The sequence below is a fragment of the Anastrepha obliqua genome, chromosome 4 (assembly GCF_027943255.1).
Source record: "Anastrepha obliqua isolate idAnaObli1 chromosome 4, idAnaObli1_1.0, whole genome shotgun sequence".
In the NCBI taxonomy this organism is placed as follows: domain Eukaryota; kingdom Metazoa; phylum Arthropoda; class Insecta; order Diptera; family Tephritidae; genus Anastrepha; species Anastrepha obliqua.
The window spans coordinates 21988613-22011023 of record NC_072895.1 but is presented as its reverse complement, the minus strand read 5'-3'; the positions used below and the strand labels follow the sequence as shown (position 1 = coordinate 22011023).

Here is a 22411-nt window from a genome sequence, read left to right as displayed (position 1 = left end):
GATTTTCTATCCCTTTCATACATATGGATTCGTTTCAGTGCCAGTTTCATATAAACGTAGCGACGAACAAAATAACTTTTAGCCAGCACCGGCCGCATAGCGCGATAGCCGAGCGGCTAGCAATGTGTGCTTCCGATCCAAAATTTTTTTTTATACATTTATTTTATTTTGTTTTATGATATGTTAATAAGGAGATTTTTTTCATGGCAGAAATACACTCGGTGTTTTGCCATTGCCTGCTGATGGGCGACCGCTATTAGAAAAATGTTCTTATTAATTTTGCTTTCACCGAGATTCGAACTGACGTTTTCTCTGTGAATTCTGAATAGTAGTCACACACCAACCCATTCGGCTACGGCGTTTTTTTACTTTGAGTGATGCAAAAATGAGCAAAAATATATGAATGAAGTTTGCTTACTGCTTACACATTTTCCAAAGGTGACGGAGAATAAAAAAAGAAATCGATTTTCAAACAAATACGAGTGCATATGTGTTTGTAACATACAAAAAAGTGTAATTGTGTTAGAGTTTCGGTCACGCAGGTTTTGCTGGGTACATATATAAATTCACGTATTTGTACTTGCATATGCCTTCTTATTGATTATTATTAATTTGATTTACTTGAAGAATTTAAAATAAAACCAAGTTTGTTAATAATACCTGTTGTTTTAATGTTATTATTATTATTTTTTTTATTATATATAAATAAAAAAATGTATGGTAATATTTACCATATACCTTATAAGATATGTTGTATACTAATATATGTATATAAACATGCATATACATATACAATTTCGCGCAATTTTCAAAAAGAACAAATCTATATGTAAAGATGCATACAAATCATATGGACATATCAAATATACGAATCTATTCCGTATGCAAGCAAATGTAAGCTAATGTGCTTGAACTGCAAGCGAGAGCGCGGAACGAACGACAAAGAGCACAATCGGCCCCCGCGTTCGGCAACGTTCGACATTTGGCTCTGTCCTACTTGAGTGAGCATATATATGTATGTATATGTATGTATATGCGCATTTGTATATAAATTCACATACCTGTATTTGCATATGCCTTCTTCCTGTGTGCGTGGTAATGAACCATTTCTCTGTGGAGAATAGGACGATGATAGAAAAAGTAGGAAATGAAAGGGAGTGTTTCGAGTTTAAAGTGTCTTGAAAAAGGCAAATCGATGATGGTGCCTCTTAGTGTTGTTGACTTATTAACGTCTGATGCACAATCGAAATTGAAGATATCTTTCATGAATTTGATAAATGTTTCGTCATTTTTCACGTTTGTGTAAATGTAACTTGACTTATTCCATTGCAATACCTCCTCCTCTATATCCATAAAAAATATCTATCAAACAAATAAAATTAAAATTTTGTTTTGAAAATTGCAACCATTCCATCAATATTTTCTTATGACGTTGTCACGTTAAACTATCGTCAGTAACCCGACTTTACAGACAACTTCTTTTTTTGTTCTCGATTTCGGTCGTCTGATTTAACTTAATAAATAGTATACGATTGGTTATAAAATGTTTCTAACCACATGAATATTAAACATATTTTGCATTTCGTATATATGTAAATACGAGTATATATGTGCAATGCGTGCTCTTTATTTTTACGTTATACATTTTCACTTATGTACAATACGGATGTAATTTAGTTTAAGCTATAAATGTCTTTTTTTCTTTCTTGCCTCTCACGTTTGTAATATGGTAGTGAATATTTAATTATTTCTGCGACTGGATACTCCACAAACAATGCAAAAACAAAAGCAACCAGTTGCGTAAGAAAAAATGCTATTATAATCTGGCCAATCTGTAATTGGAAAAATTACTTTTAATTTTGAAATACGAATATGAAAACTAAAATTACCAAATAAAAGCGATTTATATAAATTGGTTTCCTATAGTAACCGCCCATTAAACGCAAGACGACCAGGTGCCAGAGATAGGCTTGATATGAAATTTTTGAAAATACCCGAAGAAAGGGTAGGCAGCAGAATTCATAAGCGATCCCTATTAAAAAAAATACATATATATATAGTATATTATATGAAAATATGTATGTATGTATATAGTATGTGCATATATATGTGTATTGAAAAGTAGCATTGCAATAATAAATGGCTTAAATTGTGATTCTATCGGGGCAGCTAATTTGATGTTTTTTGTAAGGACAGATTCGCTGCCATATGGTACATCTAAGGATTGAATTAATATTTAACGATAGTTTTCATGTTTGGTGTGCAAATATAAGTACAGGGTCCGGCACTCGAAGTGTAACCAATTGAAAAGGCCATAAATTTAGCTTGGAAAATTACTTTAATTCAACTTAAAGTAAAAAATGTGTGAAAATAATACAAAATTAAGAATCAATTTACTTTCGCCCAATATGATCACCTTTTGCCTTGACTATGGCCGTGAGATGGTCCAGAAACGAATGGCAAGCTGCCCGAATGTAACTTGCAGATATTTTGGACCACTCGCGGACAATGGTTTTTTTCAGCGCCTCGAGACAGGTGAATCTTTCAGTTCGCACCCTTGCTCTCCAAAATGGCCCTTAGAGAATAATCCATCGGATTCGGGTTGGGCGAATTTGAGAGCCATTGTGTGGATGTTATGAAGTTCGGAGTTCTTGGTTCACTCTAGCTTTGTGTGACGGCGCCGAGTCCTGTTGAAACATCCATGCTCTGCCACCGAAGTGTTTGTCTGCCCACAGCTTCAAAGCAACCTCCAGAATACTTTCCCGATAATATAATATTTCGCATTTACATTGACGCCAGACTCGATGGAAACGATTGGAGAGCGCCTATCTGCGGTTACAGCAGCCCAAATCACTACCTGTGGTGGGTACTGCCTCCTGGTAGCCAATCGATGACTTAAATTCTCGTAAGAACGGTCGGTCCAATAAATCCTATGGTTTTGGGAGTTTGTGAAGTGCTCAATTTGAAAAAGTTTCTCGTCAGAAAACTTAAAGTTCGGAAATTAACTGCTTTCGGTCAAGCGTAGCAACTCCTTCGCTCTCTCAAGTCTGACTTGTTGCTGCTTTGGTGTGAGATCAAGCGCCTTTTGTATTTTGGATCTTGTAAGGCTCGACTTTGAGATAATTTTTCGGTATGCGGCGGATGTTACGGTCACATATTTTCAGTTCTTTCGCCATTTGATTGGCACTGCGTCGGGGATTTCGCTCAACGCGCTTCTTCACTTTTTAAACCATTCCACGTGACGTTGTAGTCTTTTGATGACCATCTTCATGTTGTTTCGCGATGCTACCAGTATCATTGTAACGAGTAATGGTGCGATAAACAAAAACTTTATTTTCTTTAAATTGCTCGAGCTCACGAATAATCGCTGGTGGTGATTTTCCAGCTAAATATAATGCAATCGCACTAATACGTTTGAAATCCATTACTGATTTTCTTTTTTCGCGTTTACTCTCGGCAAAATGCTTAAGCGCCCTTGTAAACAATACTCTGGACTGTCATTTAGGCAACTAACAGACAGCTGATGCACGGGCATCAGCTGCGCGAGCGGTCTGAAGTGGGTTATACTTCGAAAGCCGGACCCTGTAGATGAATAAGTAGAAAATTATCAGAGTTGTAGATTCATTCAATTCTCAAAAACAAAAAAAAAATCAATAAAAACGTCCTTCACACCCATTTAAAAGGGACCGCAATAAGTTTTGTGGCCTCGCAAAAACCGGGCTGTTGAGTACAATTGTAAATATGTTTAAGTATTAGTTTGGGGAAAAAGAAATCCATTATTTTAATTTTTATTTTTGTGCAAATGGTTTAAAACTATTTTATGGTCGATCTGTAGCTCCTGGGCGATGCACGACTACTAATATGCCGGTCAGCTTTCTGTGATTTTATCGACATTTCGACGCAGGCCTGGCTGTGCGAAGTGCGTTTTTAACATAAAAAATGCCAGAACGGAATCGTCGAAAGCAAAATTGCACGTAATTAACTGTTACAGTATCGGCACAATAAACACTATTCAAAATTTCATTTTTCGCTCTTATCAAAGAACAACTGTAAAATGTACTAAATTTTCTCTTTGTTGACTTCTTCCATTTTTAACACCCTGTAACCCACAACTGAATGGAACAAACAAAAAACAAGAAAATAATTTTTAGTATGAAATGTCACCTTGACAACGAGCGTAAACTGTAAATTGTTTGATCGCTACTTTACGATATACCGATCACTACAACGATCTACCGAGAAAATAATGGATTTCTTTTTCCCGAAACTAATATAAAAATGCAACTTACATCCCAACTTGAGGCACATCCCAAAAACTACTGCACAACATATTAAAACCCATATATTCCGATACAAGCTGGCAAAAAGAGCTACCCAAATTGAAGGGTTTTCAAATTCGAACGACATAAAAAAGGCTCCGCCAAAAAGTAAACCAAAAGCCATTGGGAATAATAGCCACCAACTGAGTTCGTATCGCACTAACCCACGATATTGTTTGGAATACTTTCGTAACTTCATATACAACTCAGCAGTTATGAAGCCGAAAAAGTAGCCACCAATATTTGTGTAAAACGGCGTGTATGCCTGGTAAAAGGTTTCAGCGTTGCGGAAAAACATATAACGGTAGTTTCTAAAATAGTAAGGCAAATGTTTAATGAGGACATCAGCTGAAATTAATTTGACACAGCTTACTCTGGATTCGTATGGTATATAGGTTTAAGTTTCAAAAAGTATGTAATAAATCCTGTTACCGTAAAGGTCAATACTAAGAGGATGGCGTATATAACTCTACGAAGTTTGGGAAATCTGAAATACGAGTCCGAGTAATGAAAGAATGTATGAATTAATGAATGCTTGAATTGATTTTACTTACTTGCTTACGATGATTAACACAATAAGAAATAGTTCGAAAAGTTGCATGTCAGCAGCAAGATACCAGGTATGGTGAGAGCACTAGGTATGGACAGACAAAAAAGTAAATACATATAACTCAATTAGTAAAATAATAAAAATGAGTATAATAATGCACTGATGATACAAGATAAAAAATTTAAAATAAATGTTTAAGGGGTTAGGAGTAGTCAAAGGCCCGAAAAATGATGATTTTTAATGATTTTGTTTTGATAGTCAATTGATTTATTTTACAAAAAATAAAAACATAGCATTAATACATCATGTTTCGACTTGACTTTAGCAAAATTTTAATAAAAGAAAAAAAAAATTGTAAAAGTTATTGCTGCTTGTGTAGAGCCCGTTTCTCCAGAAGTCCCTTATCGTCACAAGTCTTTGGAGATTCATCTAAAATCAATCGGACAAGAGAAATTAGTTTTATTAATAGATAATCTTGTGTCTGATCGAAGCTTTTTTTTCAAAATTAACAATATGGTGGCCTCAGGATATATTTTTCAGATTTTCAAGAAAAAAAATGTTAAAAAAAATCGAAATTTTGAAAAAAAAAATCGAAATTTTTAAAAAAAGCCTTCGATCAAGAAAGAGTTTTTTATGTTTTTCAAAAGCAGTATAAATTTTATCGAAATCTACCAAGCGGTTTTTAAGTTACAGTGATCACCAGTTCAAAAAACATAGTTTTGAGAAAAACGCATTGAAAGTTTTGCTATCTGCTTCGGAGCGCCCGGGCGCCCTTTGTTAATTGTTGAATAACTCGAAAAGTATTTGTCGGATTCACTTCAAACTTTCACACAATATTTTTAAGACATTATACTTTAAGAAAATGCAGAAAAAAACTTTTTTGAAAATTTTGACTACCCCTAACCCCTTAAATAGTCAAAATAGAATAGTGATTTTTTTGGGGTTGGTGTCGAAATTCTGTATGTACAAAATTCTAAAAACTAAATTCTGCTTTTTAAAAGTCTGCTTTTTAAAATTCTGCTTTTTTAAAATTCTGCTTTCTAAAATTCTGCTTTCAAAATTCTGTATTACAAAATTCTGTATTTAAATATAATGTTAACAATGTTAAAGAGGTAATGTAATCATTTAATTTATTATTATTTTTTATTATTATTCGAGATATTAAATAAAAAATAATAATAATAATACTTTTTTTTCAGTTTCGATAGAATCCACAGTATTTTTGCGTAGAACTCTTCTAAAAAAAAAAAACACCAGTCTAACGGTTAGACGCGATAGAAGTGAAACCTTCCGTAAAACAAACTGAGAGAGAATAAGACGAAAGCAGCATTAGGAGCAAGATAATTATAGGTTCATTATAATATTGCTATAAAGTTCATATTTTATTTTCTTCATTTTATTATTATTCATCCTCAATGTTTTCAATTTCAACAAATGATACGAGTGGCTTATGATAGCTAAAATATGATACAAATGCTTTGGTTTCGATGTTGTCAACATATCTTTGAAATACCGCGTCAATGGTTGTTTTTGATCGTGTTGTCGATTCAGTGCGATTGTTACACATTTTTAAATTGAATGTTGTATTGAGAACGTCAATTAAAGGAACCGCTGTGTCCAATGCAAAATTTACGTTAAAATCGCCACTTAAAATCATTGGAACTTTATTGTAATCTTTTCTAAGTATCCGCGATACTTCTGGTGTATACTTTATTAAATTTTCGTGAATGAATTCCGTGATGCTATTTATTGATTTTTTTTCTGTCGATATTCACGACACTTTTCTGCATTATTTTTCGGCATAATTGCGGTAAATATTTAAAAATGAAAATATTTACGAATATAAAAATACACACGCGGTTGCTATTATGAGCGTCCCCAGCAAAACCTGCGTGACCGAAACTCTAACACAATTACATTTTTTTGAATGTTACAAACACATATGCACGCAGGTTTTGCTGGGGCGTGACCGAAACTCTAACACAATTACACATATGCACTCGTATTTGTTTGAAAATCGACTTTTTTTTTGGTTCTCCGTCACCTTTGGAAAATGTGTAAACAGTAAGCAAACTTTATTCATATATTTTTCCTCATTTTTGCATCAGTAAAATTAAACAAACGCCGTAGCCGAATGGGTTGGTGCGTGACTACTATTCAGAATTCACAGAGAGAACGTCAGTTCGAATCTCGGTGAAAACACCAAAATTAAGGAAAACTATTTTTCTAATAGCGCTCACCCCTCAGCAGGCAATGGCAAAACACCGAGTGTATTTCTGCCATGAAAAAAAGCTCTTCATAAACATATCATAAAATAAAATAAAATAACTGTATAAAAAAATTTTTTTTCGTGTGATTCGAACCAAGGATTTTGGATCGGAAGCTCACACCGCTCGGCTATCGCGCCATGCTGTCGGCGCTGGCCTAAAAGTTATTTAGTTCGTCGCTACGTGTATATGTAATATTCGTAGCCAAGAGTGTCGCTTTTTTCGTTTCACTTTTTCTCAAATCACTCCCAACGATTCTAAAGAAGTTTTCTCTTCAAAAACGACAGCTGTGAAGAATTATTAAGAAAAGCAATGAATTAAGTCACACTACATATTTAAAAAGAATTCCAAAAAATATTGTAATTGGCTAAACTAAAATATTGTTATCGCCTAAACATATACATATGTATATTTATGGAATAAATGTTTATTTTGTTACTTCTTGTATGACGAAAATCACAAAACTTGAATAAAGCAGAATTTTTCGCATTAAACATGCAGAATTTTGAAAAAGCAGAATTTAAAAAAAGCAGAATTTTAAAAAGCAGAATTTTTTTGCAATTTACAGAATTTTGTAATACAGAATAATGACACGCTCCCATTTTTTTGTTAAATATTTTGCATAATAAATACCGAATACTGAAAAAAGGTGTTTCTGGTCATTGGCCGGAATGTCTTTCAGGATGTCGGTACAAGCCTTTTGGATGGCCTGTACAGACGCAAAACGTTTTCCTTTCATAACCAAATGCAATTTTCCGAATAAGTAAAAGTCACAGGGAGCCATATCAGGCAAATACGATGAGTGATTGATGGTTAAAATGAGATTTTTAGTCCAAAAATCAGTCACAAGAGCGGACCGATGAGATGGTGCATTATCATGCAATAAGCGTCAGCTTCGTCCTTCGCAGTATTCAGGGCGAATTCGACAAATGCGATGCAACAAACGCTTTAGAACGCCGAGATGGAAAATTGCACTGACGGTTTGGCCCATTGGCACGAACTCCTTGTGGACAATTCCCTTGGAATCATAAAAACAAATGAGCATTGACTTGTTTTTGACTTTTCCAAACGTGATTTTTTGGGTGGTGGCTCGTCTTCACAACCATCTCTAAAATGTGTAATCCGCTCATGAACTCTGGCACGAGATAGACAATCATCGCCATAAACTTTTTTCAGCAATTCAAATATTTCGGTAACGGTTTTACCGATTTTAAAACAAAATTTGATTTGAGCTCTTTGTTCGAAACTCACTTTTGGACCGATGACACTTTAGACGCAATAACTTCGCTTTCACTGAACCGAATGTCACCAAGCTTTCGCTGGAAGTCAGCTAGGGATGTAACTTCCAACGCACTAACTCATTAAAAAGATGGCGCTATCAAAAACATTTTTATGACGCCAGTCTTGTTTATTTTGGACTTCACCTTGTATATTCAAAGGCTTTAAAAAAATTGCTGAATTTGCATGAAATAAGTTATTTGGGAGCCCTTGGGTTCGCTCAGTACAAATTTAAAATTTTCTTTTGAAAATACAAAATCCTATATGACGCTTCCGTTTTAAAGATATTGTTAAATTTTTCTGAAATTTCATAGTTTGGGTTTTTTTGCTACTTTGAATACGAATCCAAAATTTTGAATGTAATAATTTACCCATTTTAAATCCAAGAACAGGGAGCCTTAAAACCAATTGGATGTAATTTGTATGGCAAATTCTAAATAAATTGATAACTGATTTAACAACTGTTAATTTTTAGAGAAATTGATAGTTAACTTGGCTTGATACACATAAAATTCGTGCTCAGTGTGTCCCAAAACCTAATAAATAACATTTTGAAAGGATTTAATATCCAATAATCCTTTAATAGCTGTCAACACACATACTTCTTCCGCAAAAATCAGCATCTGGAGGCTTTGTATTAATTTGTGCTTTAACAATTTAACACATGGCACTTCGATTTCATTAGTTTGATTAGTTTAAAACTCACAAATCACAAAACTACCAATTTTCACTGAATTTTCACAAACCAACTTTTTTACTTTTGTTTGTTTTGTTCATTTTGTTCATTGTTGCGAACTGAGCTGACGTCAGACTTGTCAAAATCGCCAAAAATAAAGTAACTGTTTTTTAATGGCGCCATCGTAGATACTCAATTCGCCTTGGCCAGCGTCGTTAGTTTTTTTAGTATAAATAAGTCGTTCAAAGTTTTCAATTTTTTTTGCAACCTCTTAGTGACATTTACCAGCTAAAAGGAACGTTAATATTGAAAGCTAATATATGATTTTCACCTTGAGCCAAAATGCCGAGTTAATTCAAATACAAATAAAGTAAAATAAAGAAAATAAAGTCATATGCACTTCAGTTTGAAAATCTTACCAGATTGACACAAAAAACGCTTGAAGGTTAGAAAGCGTATTTAGTGGCCGTTTCAAAATAGTCGTGTGCGATAACACAACAATTTTCATATTATTTTTTTATGAATGTTTTCCTAATTTTTGGACGTAGACGTTCGTTAATGCCAAAAAATTATCCATCACTAAAAAATTGAGAGAGCGAAGTGACAGTTCGATTGAAGAGAGACGCTTATTTTGTGCTGGATAATATTTATCCAACAAAATCTGTCCATCATGAAAACATATGGGTCGAACTTTTTGTAAACAAAGAAATTTGTTTTTGTGAAATTTGGTATTTTGTGCACTTTTGCCTTTGCTCTGACTTGAAATTTACAGTTTATGGTGAGAAACGATAAAATGGAAAATTCATCAAAAAAAACCTGAGTATAAATATATGTATAAAGTATATTTTTTAAACTAATTTTTTTTTTGACAACAAAAACAAAAAAACAAACTCAACCTATACAGTCACTCACACCTTTTTTGATTCTGTTCCATATTTCATAATCAATATTTTGCAAAAACGCATTTCTCAACATAAAAAAATACAAAAAAGTGTCCACTCAATGTAATGCAAAAACAAAAAAAAAAAGCATACAGAGAATTCACGCTGCAGTTACACGCATGATACAATTTAAAACAGTGCAACTATTTATTTCCAATTTTTAAAATTTTATGGTATTCAATACAAGGGTACCCAACCTTTATTATCCATTACAGCTTGAAGTCTATGTGGTGTGGCCAATTTTTTTGTATTTTCGGGACTAATTTGACTCCACTCTTTAAGTATCGCCTTTTTAAGATCAGATTTCTTATGGGTGCCATTTTTCTCATATTTGTCTTCAAAACCGACCAGAAATTACGAAGACGTTCAAATGAAATGAGTGAACACTTGTTTGAATTTCATGGAGAAATGAAATAAAGCAAACTAAATAAGATTTCTGCATACTCTGTTTTTCCCTTTCAGCAAAATTTTGTGAAATGTAGAAAACTTTACAAAAAATCGTAACTGTATCAAATAAGGTGCGAGTGACTGTTTTTGCGCGTGATGGCACTTTTTCTTCTCTTTGTAGAGAATTTGCGCTTACCAATCATTTGGATTGACTGCTGACGATGATTAATTTTGTTATCGAACATAGCTAATGATTTTCTTATTTTTCGAACAGTTGATTTGACAGCTATCAACCATCAGATTATAAATCTTATGGCCTATTCGGAACAGTACTTCTAATTTCTCGCGTAAAACATGGCCTACTACTATAAGGCCCGACTACAGTGCGAAGCCCATCACTTACACTCTCCTGCAGCAGGTAATTATTAACGAAGAAACCATTCTGCCACCAATATTCGCGACAAAAGACGCGTTCTGCTTCCACATAATGCCTCCAAAATGGTCCATTTTGTAGACGCACAAGTATAGATGAATTGAAGAGAATTAGCATTGCTAGTGATGGTAAAAGCCTTAAACATGAGAATTGCGTTATGAGTAAATTGAATTGAGATAATAAACATTCAGATGCATTTACCTGAAATATCTGTGAAAGAAAATTTTGAAGTAAACAATAATACAATTGCTTATGCTGGTGTCGGTGGTAACGAAATTTCTTTCGATAAAATTCACATATAATAGAAATCCGCTCATAACAAAAAATATTTGAATTATAGCTGCGCCATTTTCAATTATGGCTGTTTCCGGACGATAGAAAAACTTCTCGAAGAATTCAGGATTTTCAACCTGTATGGCCATGAAAAGTATTAAAGAGTGCGCAAATAATACCAGAAATACTCCTAATACTCGCAAGCCATCGAAAAATTGGAGGTCTGTTGCGGTTTGGCTGCGAGTTTTCGACGACGCGGTTAACCGATAAAAATTGCGACAAATCGAAAATGAGCTGAATAGTTGTTGGGCTGAAAAGGGAAAGTATATATCACTGCTGATTTGGAAATGAAAATTGGATAGTTTAACAAATAATTAAAATGAAATAACTATTTTATTTAGAAAACGAGAAACATTTGAATTGATGAAAAGAGTTTATGGCGATGATTGTCTATCTCGTGCCAGAGTTCATGAGTGGATTACACGTTTCAGAGATGGTTGTGAGGACATAAATGTCAATGAACATACGGGCCGTGCCGCCCAAAAACGGTAATCACCGAAAACTCCATCGTAATTGTTCGCGAATTTATCAAAATGAACCGAAATCATCGTTGAAATTCATGGAATCGGAGTTGAATATCTCCAAAACATCGATTTATCACATTTTAACTTAGCACTTAGGACTTACAAAAGGTCCATGCACGTTTCATTCCACACAAAATAACTGAGGACCAAAAATTGCTCAGAATTCAACATTCGAAAGACTTCATTAAAGAGGCGAGAAAAGACGAGATCTTCCTTTACAACATTGGAACTGGTCATGAAACGAGGTGTTTCCAATATGAACCTGAAACTAAGCCCCAGATGAGCCGTCACCCAAAAACCGCGTTTGGAGAAGTCAAAAATCAAGTCGATGCTCATTTGTTTTTACGATTCCAAGGGAATTATCCACAAGGAGTTCATGCCAACGGGCCAAACCGCTAATGCAATTTTCTATCAAGGCGTTTTGAAGCGTTTGTTGCATCGCATTCGTCGATTTCGCCCTGAATACCGCGAAGGAGGAAGCTGGCGCTTATCGCATAATAATCCACCCTCTCATCGATCCACTCTTGTGACTGATTTTTTGACTAGACATCGCATTTTAACCATCACTCACTCACCGTATTCGCCTGATATGGCTCCTAGTGACTTCTACCTATTCGGAAAATTGCATTTGACCATGAAAGAAAAACGTTTTGCGTCTGTAGAGGCCATCCAAAAGGCTTGCACCTGGTCAATGACCTGAAACACTCTTTCGAAAGGATTTTAGATCATGAAAGACAGCGTATCGAGACCAGCGGGGACTTTGAATAAATAAGCTCGAAGGTATGAAAACAAAGTTCCTGTCTTTTCTATTTTACCTCAGTCTGGTTTATTTTGGACTTCACCTTGTAAGATTTAATTTTGCGAGAGCTCATTACGAAAATATTATATTTACCTGGACTTTCAAGTGAATTTTTATAAAACTCTTCATTTCGATTATTTACGGACTGCTTGGTTTTCAAACGATAATCGTATATGGTTGAAGAGATTGAGGCCAAAGTGATAATGCCGAAAATGGCATAAGCAACAATGTCTAATGCATCTAAAAGGAAAGTTCCTTAAAGTAGATTATATTTTAAATAAAAACTATCAAAACATTTTACCATGTTTCAATGTTGTATTCGCTTGCTCGCAGTATTCAATGCTTGCACGCAATCGCAACCCATAATTATGTTGGAACTCGTAATTAAGACAACTTCTGAAGATTTTCCCATACTGAATGCGGTTGTCAGTTTCCCGTTTATGCACGTTAATGTAGTAGTTAAGAAGCTGGAATTTGCTTTGAATGTATGAGCTTTGACCTACATTTGCTTACATATGTATGATTTATAATTTCACAACGAACCTCAATGTCGCGAATTTCTCCACTTCCCGACAACTCGTTCAGACGAAATTTGGCGAATGGCTGCAACAGTTTCTTACAGCGTTCTAGGCACATTCCGAAAAACAAGTGATCGTGTCTGAAGTGATGTTTATCGTCTGTAGAGAACCTGGATATTTCATTCCAAAGACTCGAAGATTCATTTACAACAACTTCCGCGTATACGACACAATACGTCGGCTTCGTATGGGAGTGGCTGTTTTCAACTTGAAGACATTGATCGTAGTCATCGAACTGATAAAGTGGCGGCATTTTCTTGTAAATAGTCACTGAAGATTTATAATTTAATAAAAAAAAAAAAATTTAAATACAGTAAATTTGAGTTTCCTACAGTCACTTACTATCAAATTGTCCTACAACAGGGATAACATTTCCCCAAAAGAAAATGTTGTTAAGGAGGAATAAATTAAAATAAAACATTCTACTTCAGCTGCTTAAATTGTTCTAAGCTTCTGATTGGAAATTAAATAAGAATTGTATTTGCAATTCACTCTCTTTGAAAATTGTTGCATGCGATGTGTCACGCTTCAACAGTTCTAGTCAAGCAATAACGTGCAACCACTAATTTAAGTTTGATTCGATTTGAAGATTCACTTTCAATCAAAAGCGCAATAGTTTTACTTGCAGCCACATTTCCAAAGAGATAATTTATAAAAAGGAAGGAAATGTCTAAAATCGAGCGGAACTAAACTTTATATACGAGTACAGGGTTCTTCATCTATGCTTTGTAATTTGCACTCTCGATTTTTTGACTTTAACAGTTATCAGAACGTGTCAGAAATTTAAATTAAGGGGTTATATACAGTTAGAATTCTCAAAAAATCATTTTTTTTCTTAACCCTGCTACTATGCTAGAAAAAAAATACACATGTTATGTTCGGGTCTTATTTTGACCCCACATTTTTTTATTGAGAAAATTCAAATTTGTACAGTTCAAAAATATTTTTAAGGCTTGTGATCAATGCAATATGTCGTCGTTAGAGTGGTTGTGTGTCGGTGTGACGGACAAACAGGTTTTTTGCAAGTTATGCACTCAGTAAAGGTCTTTTTTTCCTTTTTCGACGGGCAAAATTTGCACCTTTTCCGTTCACTAGCGCATTTTCGTTTTGGAGAAGGCGAATTCGTAGATGGTGATGCACTGTCTTCTTCTCGAATTCTTCGTACCAATGATACAGAGGCTTCTGCGCGAGAAAGCCGACTACGCCTCTTGATATGTTCTTGAGCTAAAACTTCTCCGAGTTGCTCTAAAAATAGGCGCCTTTTGTGCAATTTATTTTTTTGCCATTCAGGATATATTTCGGTCCATACTATAAAAGCGTTTAGAGCAGAAATATCTAATAAATTAGAAAACAGGGCAACTGGCCACCGATTGGTTTTCCTTTTGCACGAATATGTACGAACCATTTGGTCTAATGTGTCGACTCCACCTTTTGTCGAGTTGTAGTATTTAATTATTTCCGGAATTTTTTTTGGATGATCTTCCAAAATGTTGCTATTATGATGAAGGGTGCTAAGCAAATAAATCATTCTGAATTTTTTAGGCACATACAAAACTACAGTTTCTTTTTCATAAAAAAAAAATTTCCTTGAGTGTATTGGAAGCTTACGCAATTCTTGTGATGTTGCATGAACCGGCAGAAAACGTTTGTTGTTCCTTACTGTGCCAACAATAGTAATTTTCTGCTTTAGCAGTTCTAATGCAAGGTTATGACTCATAAAAAAATTATCGGTAGTCAGATTTCGTCCACGGTATGAAGACACTAAGTCTAGAACAACCCGTTCGCGTTGATTCCTTTCAGCATTGTCTCTTACTTTGCCCAAGTATATTTGGAACTGTAAGCAAAATGCGGTGTCAGAATCCGCTGCTATCCACGCTTTCATGCCATATTTCCCAGGTTTACTTGGAATGTATACTTTGAAAGGACGTCTACCTCGGAACGGAATAAGCTGTTCGTCAATCGTTATGTTAGCACTTGGAACGTAAAACAGCTGCAAGTTTTGAGTTCATTGCTCATAAAATGTGCGAATGGGAGCAAGTTTATCTCCTCTTTGTTCTGATCTTCTTCTTTGCCTATCGTCAAATGCTAGTACACGAGAAATATTGCTAAATCGCTCCAAAGACATGATTGCTCTCAAAAACGGACGTCCATGAAACTTGTCCCACAGGGAGTTAAGACTTTCACCGTATGACCGGTAGACGCCTAAAAGAATAATACAGGGTGGCTGATGAAAGCCGCTACCAAAAAAAAATTGAATAACTTTTTTTCTTTTTAAGTTATCTGTTCCATTCTTGTTTTAATTTGCAGATTGATCTTTAAAATTTATTAAAATGGATAACTGGGACACGCAAACAAGAATTTGGATAGTCCGCCGCTATCACGCACTGGAGTCCGTAGTTTTGGTACAGAGAGAGTACAGGCGGATGTTTGGCGGCGATCCCCCGAGCAGATGGACCATAATGAGACTGGTGAATAATTTTGCTGAGCAAGGAACATTCGCAAGAAGGCCTTATCATCGAAACCCACCAGTTCGGACGGAGGAAACGATCGCTGCTGTAGCTGCAGCTATACAAAGCAATCCAAGGGTTTCAACAAGAAGCTTATCTGCTCAACTTGGTGTCAGCCGACAGTCTTTGCAAACAATAATGCACAAAGATTTAGACTTATTTCCCTACAAAATTCAAATGGTTAACAAACTGAATGCAGCAGACTTGCCGATTCGCTTGGAATTTTGCCAGAAGATCCTGCAAATGGTGGAAGAAGACCAAAACATGTTAAACTGCCTTTTCATGTCTGATGAGGCCCATTTCGATTTAAACGGCAATGTGAACAAACAAAATTGTCGAATATGGAGTACTTCTAACCCACAGATACTCCACGAGACGGAATTGCATCCTCTTCGCGTGACAGTGTGGTGTGCGGTTTCTTCACGCTGTATTGTCGGGCCTTATTTTTTTGAAGAAAATGGTCACACCGTTACGGTTACGGGAGACCGTTATTTGAAAATGCTGAAAGAATTTTTCTATCCAGAACTACGCCGAAAGAGAATTCCTTTCAACTCTGTGTGGTTTCAACAAGATGGGGCAACGTCTCACATAGCCCAGACTGTTATGACAGAGTTGCGACGAAAATTTCCCAATAAACTGATTTCAAGAAACTCCGAATTTCGTTGGCCCCCCAGGTCGCCTGACCTTACTGCACCTGACTTTTCCTTGTGGGGTTTATGTAAACAAAAAGTTTATAAAACAAAGCCAACAAATTTGGATGAACTAAAACAATCCATTCGGGCAACAATTGCGGCTACTCCTGTCACAACTCTCAAAGCAGCAATGAACAACTTTTTACTAAGATGCCGCACTTGTGTCAACGAGCATGGGGGGTATTTAAATTCAATTATTTTTAAAACTAATATAGTTAAACTACATTTAATAAAATTTAATGACCTTCAACCTGAAAAAAAAAATAAATGAATTTCATACACTAAAAAAAAGTTATTTGAGTTTCTTAATGTAGTAAAATTCATCAGCCACCCTGTATGTCCGTTATACAATTATAATAGGAAAAATATATTGTAAATAAATACCAATAAGTATAAGAAGTCCCAGGTAAGCATCGAACTCAGTAGCATCTATAGCTTGAAAATTTTCGAAAACAGCACTTCTTTGCAAATAGCTGTAGTGAATTATATCCCTTTTCATAGCTTCTGTAAGGCATACATCAAAAGTATGACGAATTTTTAAAATACGATGAATAACATAAGAAGTCACTCCAGGTTTTCCGTGAAGAATATTTTCACTTGCTGCACGACTTAGACATTGCAAAGAAGGTATTGTTGTCCACTTTATCATCCGATCTTTATCAAAAATTTCTGTGCTATTAGTTACGGTCAATGAAATGAATGCTTCTATGCCACTGGAAATGGATTGTTCTGAAGATAAACATTCGTCTTCCTCAAGTACAAAATTAGCATCACAATCATCATTTGCATCGTCTTCAAGGTTACTCAAGAATGCACCAATGCCATGTTCAGTCATTTGTCCACGCTGACATTATGGCCAAGTAAATACAACAACGAATTTTACCGTATAAATACTAGTACGAATTTAAAAAAAAATGTAGATTATATATACTTACAGTATGTCTAGATTCCATGTTTTATCAAAATCGATCGTCTTACACTTACACAACTTAGATTTACAATAGCAACTGATCACTAAATATTTAGCACAGAACTGAAAGTATTTGGTTTCATTGTTATTGAATACGAAAATTATAACTGTAAACGCATTCCAGCATTCACAACAGAAGAGTGTTCCAGACGATGACTCTGCAACAGGGGATATTACATTATATAATTACTATTCGTTTATGATAGGGGTCATAGAATGACCCGAACATGATATGCGTAAGCACTTGCAATAAACAATTTTCTAAGCCTAAAATGGTGATAAAACTAATTGAATTCAATATATTTCAACAATTGATGCACTGAGTAGTAAGAACTTTCAAATATATTCCACTAGATAGAAATACGGTGATGTTATATGCAATTTGGGTCATCAAAAGACCCTAACGTAGTAGCAGGGTTAATGTACATAAATTTAAGAATACACACAGAAAGTTTAATATCGTTCCGGTGAATATTGTCGAAGTAACACGCAAATTTGAAAAAGCGTTTCAGAGTGCTTGTAAATTTTAGAAACCGCCATTTTGTCAAAAAAAATTATTTTGCTTATTCCTTCGATTAATTACTAAATTTAACATTATTATTATTATTATTATTATTATTATTATTGATTGGCTGTTTGTGCACTGCGATCTGAATAGATCTATTGTGCAACCATGTAGCCTACTCAAACTATTACAATAATAAATCCTAAAACTGCTGTAGGCTTAATTCCTACCAGGAGATTTGGATTTATAGCCCGTAAATGAAATTTTCTATCTTGGCGTTTTGAAGCGTTTGTTGCATCGCATTCCTCATATTCGCCCTGAATACCGCGAAGGAGGAAGCTGGCGCTTATCGCATGATAATGCACCATCTCATCGATCCACTCTTGTGCCTGATTTTTTGGCTAGAAATCGCATTTTAACCATCAATCACTCACCGTATTCGCTCCCTGTGACTTTTGCTTATTCGGAAAATTGCTTTTGGTTATAAAAGGAAAACGTTTTGCGTCTATAGAGGCCATCCAAAAGACTTGTACCTACATCCTGAACGACATTCCGGTCAATGACCTGAAACACTCATTCGTAAAGCTTTTAGATCGCGCAAAACAGTGTATCTATCGAGTTCAGAGGGGACTATTTTGAATAATCAACTCGAAGTTATCAGAACAAAGCTTCTGTCGTTTCTATTTCATCTCAGTCTTGTTTATTTTGGACTTCACCTTGTACACCACAAAATTATTTATTATACATAAGTCTCTAAGTTGCGATTTGACCCTATTATATTATTTCTTTAGGGGCGCCATTAATTGGTCGTTTTACTTGAAACGCTCGCTTACTTGATAAAGGGAGCGAGATGTTCAAGTGAGACGATGAAGTGAAAACCGCTAAAAGTGGGATGTGTGCTTTCTCTCGCTTAGACCGCGTTCATATGGGGCAATTTTTGTTTCTTCAACTCAAAAGGAGGAGACGAAGGAAGAAGACGGAAAATCATGGTGAAAAGAATTGAGAAGGTGTGCTCCATAACAGACCGTTACTCGGCTTTGAGCGAATTTGACAGAATCAGGTGATGGGCTGATGTGCTTACACAAGTGATGTGCTTACAAAAAAAACTGAGATTGTGCTGGTGATATACGAAAAAAATTAACCAATGACACTTTGTTGCTATCTGAATAATAACTTATTGGACGAATGTGCGAATATGTGAGAAATTATAGTGCTGAATTCGAATCCCCTGGGACATGGCAACCGATGTTATTGGCTCAATTTGGTTTGTCACTATAAATAAAGAACAAACCTTGTAAATCTATCATCCTTGATGGACACCGAGTTGCTTGTATGGTGAAAAAAGGGATAAAAATCGATTTTTTTTTTGCATGTTATTGTAGTAAAACATTTCAAAAATACCGTGTTAAAATTTTAAGTCAATCCGAGCAAAACTTTTTAAGTTATAGAGCATAAAGCCGAGCCGCCTCAAACATCTGCCGAGACGCAGCAGTTGCGCGCATAGTCCGTTACAAACTTTAAACGCGGTTTTCTCGAACGTTTTTTTTTAAAGTGCGTAGTCATTGGCATTTGAAAACTACTCAACCGACCCTTTTGAAATTTTGCACACATATTTTACATATAAAAAACCTCCCCCCAACGTTTTTTTTCGCCATTTTTTTTATATTAAGGTGGTTTTACACCTACAAAATGGCGGCATTTTTTCGTCAAAAATCACTTTTTACTTCAAACGACTACCAAATGGCTGAAAATGAAAATAAATCGTCAAAATAAACGTTGGGGGGAAGTTTAACTCATACTTTAACTAAATTATTCGATTTTTTTGATTTCAGATGATTCTACGCTGAGATATGCTGACTACTGCAAAATGTATTTTTGAAAAGACGTCTACGTAAATGTGCTCTCATTCGCTCATTTTGCAATGTTTTTACATGAAAATTTTATCAAATATTCTTGAAATGTTACTTTATAATATGCAACAACTTTTAATAAACTGACTTGAACCGTTTCGCTACAATAAATTCATGAAAAAAGTGTTTTGACGTGATAACGTCTTATAATTCGATTTAACAGGCTGCACGCACGAAAAAATGTGTCGTTACCTTGCTCATTACTGTTCATATGTAGTTACCTTGCTCATATTAGTGTTACCTTGCTCATTACTGTTCATATGTAGTTACCTTGCTCATATGTAGTTACCTTGCTCATATTAGTGTTACCTTGCTCATATGTAGTTACCTTGCTCATATGTAGTTACCTTGCTCATATGTAGTTACCTTGCTCATATGTAGTTACCTTGCTCATATGTAGTTACCTTGCTCATATGTAGTTACCTTGCTCATATTAGTGTTACCTTGCTCATATGTAGTTACCTTGCTTATATGTAGTTACCTTGCTCATATGTAGTTACCTTGCTCATATGTAGTTACGTGAGCGTATATATGTATGTATGTATATGCGCAAATGTACATATATAAATTCACGTATTTGTATTTGCATATGCCTTCTTATTGATTATTATTAATTTGATTCACTTGAAGAATTTAAAATAAAACCAAGTTTGTTAATAATACCTGTTGTTTTAATGTTATTATTATTATTTTTTTATTATATCTGAAGGAAAAAATGTATGGTAATATTTACCATATCTATACTAATATTATAAAGAGGAAAACTTTGTTTGTTTGGTTGTAATGAATAGGCTCAAAAACTACTGGACCGATTTTAAAAATTCTTTCACCATTCGAAAGCTACATCACGAGTAACATGGATTATATTTTATTTTGGAAATAGGGCTCGAGATATAGGTCAAAACGTGGACCCGGGTAACCTTCGGATGTGTATGTACAATATGGGTATCAAATGAAAGCTGTTGATAAGTGCTTTAATACGGGGTAATTTTCATACCTATTGATGACTAGGGTCTGGAAATATATGCCAAAACGTGGACCCGCCGTGTCTTTGCACCGAATTAAACCAAACTTACACACATTGTTAAGTAGGTATTGAAGATGATTTCCGTATAGTTTGAATACCTATTGGTAGATAGGGTCTCGAGATATAGGTCAAAACGTTGACCCGGGTAACCTTCGGATGTGTATGTACAATATGGGTATCAAATGGAAGCTGTTGGTGAATGCTTTAGTTCAGAGTATTTCCATCCGCTCCGTGACTAGGGTCTCGAGATAGAGACCAAAACGTGGACCCTAGAATGTGTTTGTACAATATGGATATCAAATGAAAGCTGTTGATAAGTGCTTTAATAGGGGGTAATTTTCTTACCTATTGATGACTAGGGTCTGGAAATATATGCCAAAACGTGGACCCGCCGTGTCTTTGCACCGAATTAAACCAAACTTACACACATTGTTAAGGAGGTATTGAAGATGATTTCCGTATAGTTTGAATACCTATTGGTAGATAGGGTCTCGAGATATAGGTCAAAACGTTGACCCGGGTAACCTTCGGATGTGTATGTACAATATGGGTATCAAATGGAAGCTGTTGGTGAATGCTTTAGTTCAGACTATTTCTATCTGCTCCGTGACTGGGGTCTCGAGATATAGGTCAAAACGTTGACCCGGGTAACCTTCGGATGTGTATGTACAATATGGGTATCAAATGAAAGCTGTTGATAAGTGCTTTAATACGGGGTAATTTTCATACCTATTGATGACTAGGGTCTGGAAATATATGCCAAAACGTGGACCCGCCGTGTCTTTGCACCGAATTAAACCAAACTTACACACATTGTTAAGTAGGTATTGAAGATGATTTCCGTATTGTTTGGGTACATATTGGTAGATATGGTCTCGAGATATAGGTCAAAACGTGGACCCGGGTAACCTTCGGATGTGTATGTACAATATGGGTATCAAATGGAAGCTGTTGGTGAAAGCTTTAGTTCAGAGTATTTCTATCCGTTCCGTGACTAGGGTCTCGAGATAGAGACCAAAACGTGGACCCTAGAATGTGTTTGTACAATATGGATATCAAATGAAAGCTGTTGATAAGTGTTTTAATACGGGGTAATTTTCATACCTATTGATGACTAGGGTCTCGAAATATATGCCAAAACGTGGACCCGCCGTGTCTTTGAACCGAATTAAACCAAACTTACACACATTGTTAAGTAGGTATTGAAGATGATTTCCGTATAGTTTGAATACCTATTGGTAGATAGGGTCTCGAGATATAGGTCAAAACGTTGACCCGGGTAACCTTCGGATGTGTATGTACAATATGGGTATCAAATGGAAGCTGTTGGTGAATGCTTTAGTTCAGACTATTTCTATCTGCTCCGTGACTGGGGTCTCGAGATATAGGTCAAAACGTGGACCCGGGTAACCTTTGGTTGTGTATGTACAATATGGGTATCAAATGAAAGCTGTTGATAAGTGCTTTAATACGGGGTAATTTGTTATGTTATGTTATGTTATGTTATGTTATGTTATGTTATGTTATGTTATGTTATGTTATGTTATGTTATGTTATGTTATGTTATGTTATGTTATGTTATGTTATGTTATGTTATGTTATGTTATGTTATGTTATGTTATGTTATGTTATGTTATGTTATGTTATGTTATGTTATGTTATGTTATGTTATGTTATGTTATGTTATGTTATGTTATGTTATGTTATGTTATGTT

General features: G+C 35.1%; 1 protein-coding gene across 1 annotated transcript; it reads right to left on the bottom strand.

Moving 5' to 3' along the window:
• Positions 1 to 1607: 1607 nt before the first annotated feature.
• On the bottom strand, positions 1608 to 13512 carry LOC129244954 (nose resistant to fluoxetine protein 6). Its single transcript, XM_054882880.1, has 11 exons — positions 13428 to 13512; positions 13051 to 13355; positions 12809 to 12974; positions 12601 to 12747; positions 11053 to 11434; positions 10822 to 10987; positions 4874 to 4953; positions 4693 to 4806; positions 4290 to 4630; positions 1890 to 2032; positions 1608 to 1832 (listed from the first exon to the last, which is right to left on the bottom strand). Exons 1-11 carry the CDS (start codon positions 13504 to 13506, stop codon positions 1674 to 1676), a joined length of 2082 nt encoding a protein of 693 aa, XP_054738855.1. The 5' UTR covers positions 13507 to 13512; the 3' UTR covers positions 1608 to 1673.
• Between the last annotated feature and the right edge of the window lie 8899 nt (positions 13513 to 22411).